Source organism: Phascolarctos cinereus, unplaced genomic scaffold (assembly GCF_003287225.1).
Source record: "Phascolarctos cinereus isolate Bilbo 61053 unplaced genomic scaffold, phaCin_HiC Scaffold_3;HRSCAF=262, whole genome shotgun sequence".
Taxonomy (NCBI): domain Eukaryota; kingdom Metazoa; phylum Chordata; class Mammalia; order Diprotodontia; family Phascolarctidae; genus Phascolarctos; species Phascolarctos cinereus.
In genome coordinates this window covers 67,485,725-67,489,525 of record NW_027555736.1, presented here as the reverse complement: position 1 = coordinate 67,489,525, position 3,801 = coordinate 67,485,725, and the positions used below count along the sequence as shown (strand labels likewise).

The 3,801-nt window shown below is 41.2% G+C and overlaps 1 protein-coding gene across 1 annotated transcript; it reads right to left on the bottom strand.

The window, feature by feature from the left end:
* Positions 1-220: 220 nt before the first annotated feature.
* Positions 221-2,227, bottom strand: NPY4R2 (neuropeptide Y receptor Y4-2). Its single transcript, XM_020996760.2, has one exon. It carries the CDS (start codon positions 2,156-2,158, stop codon positions 1,034-1,036), a length of 1,125 nt encoding a protein of 374 aa, XP_020852419.1. The 5' UTR covers positions 2,159-2,227; the 3' UTR covers positions 221-1,033.
* Positions 2,228-3,801: the final 1,574 nt, after the last annotated feature.

Sequence of the window (3,801 nt, the reverse complement as noted above, 5' to 3'; positions counted from 1 at the left end):
CACCTTGCCAATAAGTGCCTTTCGGTTATGCAACCTGAGTTTCCAGACAAGATTAGAGCGTTTTATATGAGACACTCCTAATTGGTAGAGACAATAAAAGTGAACAGGCATCTGAGTGTAGATGGATCTGAGCAAACCCTTGACCATTACATGAAAAACAATTCAAAGATGGACCTTCATGTATAAAGGAGAGTACATCAAATAAGAACCATGGCTTAAATCTTGCCTGTTCAATGATGCCATGTTTGCCTAACTATGGGGGTGGGAGGACTCACTGAGATCACCACCTGGATAATTCTGGCTTCCAGGAAATTATTCTCTCCAAACAGATGCACTTATTTGTTGGTTTCCAGAAACATCAATGAAAACCAAAGGCCTGAATTCTCCCCTCTTATTTATTGCTGAGACATCAGGATGAAAACTGTCTCTAATGTGCCCGTCATCCTCATCTCTGAAGCATGCTAGTTCAGCAAGGAACAAGGTATTCTGCAGCTCCTGCAGCAGCCTAGAATTCAAGTTTATTTTTTAGCTTTTACTTTTTAGCTTGATTTTTTAGCTTTGAGATTTCACCATCTCATGGAGCTGATCCTAGGTTCCTGAAAGCTGAGCCAAACTCGCCCTCCTCAGTTGGAAATGACTTGGGTACGGGTCTAGAGAATGACGATGTATATGGCTGTTGTCTGAAAAACAGCCCAGCTAAGTGAGAAGAGGCTTATCACCAGAGAGGTGGCCAAAAGGCAATAGCTTGTGTTGTGGTTGCTGTTATGGTTGTTATAGTACATGCAAACAATCTTCTAAAGTATGCCTCGATGGAGGGAAGGAGCATCTACTGGAAAAAACATGGATCTTTTGAAGTATTAAAGGTCTAAGAATGAGTGGCTGGATTACTTTCACCTGAGAGGCTGCAGTGCAAATAGACAAAGTCAGCTTCCCTGTGTTTCCTAGGTTGCTGTCAGTAGGCATTGTGTTTCTGCTTCCACCATGCCACAGTGTAAATGGGGATGGTAGGACGTGATCGCTCATCTCCAAGCTGCTAGACAGGGTTGGGCTCAGAGCTCCATTTCAAAGATTCTTTTGAGAGTTCACTCTGCATGGTCGAAAGAGGTAACTGTTCATAGATTTCCTTTGAGGGCTTATTCTGGCAAATGAGGACTAGCGGCTTCACTTCCTTTTTGAAGTTACTATTCAGAAATCCATAGATGATGGGGTTGATGCAAGTGGAAGCCATGGCTACCAAATGACACACTAAGAAAATGAGGTTCCCATAGCAGATGGGAATAGCTTCGTGGTACCAGTCCTCAAGGCTGTTGAAAACATGCAGGGGTAACCAGCAAATGGCAAAAGCCGCAACCATGGACAGAAGCACTGAGTTGATCCTTTTCATCTGTGTCACCCCCAAGGAGTGCTCACTCTTCTTAAAAAGGTGCCTTCTTCTCTTCAAGCGTCGATGGATACGAAGGTAGCACACAATGATGAAGGTCAAAGGTGCAAAGTATTGAAGGAATAGCAGGAGGATGGTGTAAATGGATTTGTGTTGAGCAGTTGGCCAGGATTCTGTGCAAACAGCCTTGTCCACTAAAAAATCCATGGCTTTGGATTGGTTCTTTTGGAACACATTCCTCAAGATGCTATTGGCCATGAAGGGCATAGCTAAGAAGCAGGCAATGAGCCAAGTGGCCACAATCCCTAGGTAGGCCTGAACCATGTTAGGCATATAGCCTAAGGGATTGGTGATCATATGATGTCTTTCCAGGGCAATCAGAACAAGAGAGAGAACAGACACAGTCACTGACATGCATTGGATGAAGGCAGACAGTTTACACATGGCATCCCCAAAGATCCAGTAGTCCATGATGGTGTAAATGAGTGTAAAAGGTTGGCAAAAAAGACTCATAATAAAGTCTGAGAAAGCCAGATTTGCAATGAGGATATTAGTTACATTGGCTTTCTCCCTCTGTCTAATTACCACTCCCACCAGACACAGATTGCCTAAGATACCTATGAAGGTCTCCAAGCTGTAGGCAATGACCAAGAAGGTATTCATGTCAATGGAATTCTGGCAATGATCTGAAAAATTCGATAGGATACCCCTTCCCCAGCTTCTGTTCTGACCTTGGGGTAATACTGGTAGTAGATTGGAAAAATTTGTTGAATTCATGTTGGAGACAGGGTGGACAGCAGAATCTCTTAAGCTATGACAGCCACTTCAGCAGGACCTCAAAGGCACCCAGGAACACCTGCAAAGAGAAAAATCATTGAGCAAAATCACCAACCTACAATTCAATGAGCTTTTATTAAATGCCTACTATGTATAAGGAGGGAGGGAAATATTTTATTTTTATCTTTTCAAAATGAAAAGATAAAAACAAATTAATTTCTTTCTTTAGGGATTATATACGCAGTTGAAGAAACAACATGCATACAGATAAGGAAATACAAAATCTATGCAAAGAAATACAAAAGTAATTTCTATGGGAAGAGCACTAACAACTGGAAGAATCAGGTTAAATGACTTGCCCAAGGTCACACAGGTAAAAGGATGAATTAGAGATGAATTAGAAGAGACTGAGGCAGGGAGAGCAATTGTGGAGGCCACTGCCAAGGTTCAGGAAAGAGGTGATAAGAGCCTCAACTGGATTGGTAGACATGTTAGTGGAATTAAGGGAACACATGCAAGATTTTTCATAGGGGCAGTATCAGTAAGACTAAGTGATTGATTCTGTATGCCACTAGAAAGATATCAATAGGCAGGAACAGAGTGGAGAAGCACGGGACATCACACAAGTAAGATTTGTCCCAATACACCTACTTCATAGAAGCATAGCTTTAGAGATGGAAAAGGATACTAGAGGTCATCTAGTTCTGTGAAAAGAGTACATGGACAATCAAAAAACAATGGGAGAGGATGTTATATGTTGCTGAAGTTATCTTTATTCTGCTGTTTTTAAAACTTCAATTAGTTGTAAATGTTCTATTCTTTTTGTTATGTTTTCAATTTAAGGCAACAGTAAATCATCTATTTAAACAACACAGACACACATGTGCGCAAACACATACATGCACACGTACAAACACACATACATGCACACGTACAAATACACACACATACACACTGTGCTTTCTTTTAAAATCTGGCACAGGGACAAGATACTGTTGGAATAGGGGATTTCAACCATCTGGACATCTGCATGATGTCATTCAATGATACTCGCTACAGTCTCCTCAGATGATGCCTCAAAGTAAAATTCTGCAGAAGAAAAGTCTCATTTCACAAGAGGCTGAAGGAAGAGGTGAGTCACATGGAAGGAAGAGCAAGGGAACTCCCAGTACTGGAATATTGAGCACAAAATACAAAGCAAATGGGAACCCAAAGTAAGAGGCCTGTCCAGAAATCATAAGAGTAGGGCAACAACAAACATTCACAAGGTGCAACGCACAAGCAGTGAATGCAAATTGAGGTCAGGCTAATAATAGTAACAGCTAGCATTTATCTAGCATGTTAAGTTTCACGAAGCTCTTTGCATGTGTAATTCTAACTAAATCCTCACAACAACCCTATAGGGTAGGTGCTATTATTGTGCTCATTTTACAGATGAAAAAACTGAGGCTGAGGTTAGTTCTTGCTATGGGTCACACAACTGGTATCTACAGGATGACTTCAACTCGGGTCTTTTGGACTTCAAGTCCAGCCACCTCCAAGTGGCTAGGATTTTCTTAAGTCCAGCATGACCTGAGGTTGAATAATCATTTTATACATTACTTGTCATGCTCAAAACATTTTAATTTATCTATATCTTTTTA

Coding starts and splice junctions, on each gene's coding strand:
- NPY4R2 (XM_020996760.2), bottom strand. CDS start 2,158: ATGAATTCAACAAATTTTTCCAATCTACTACCAGTATTACCCCAAGGT.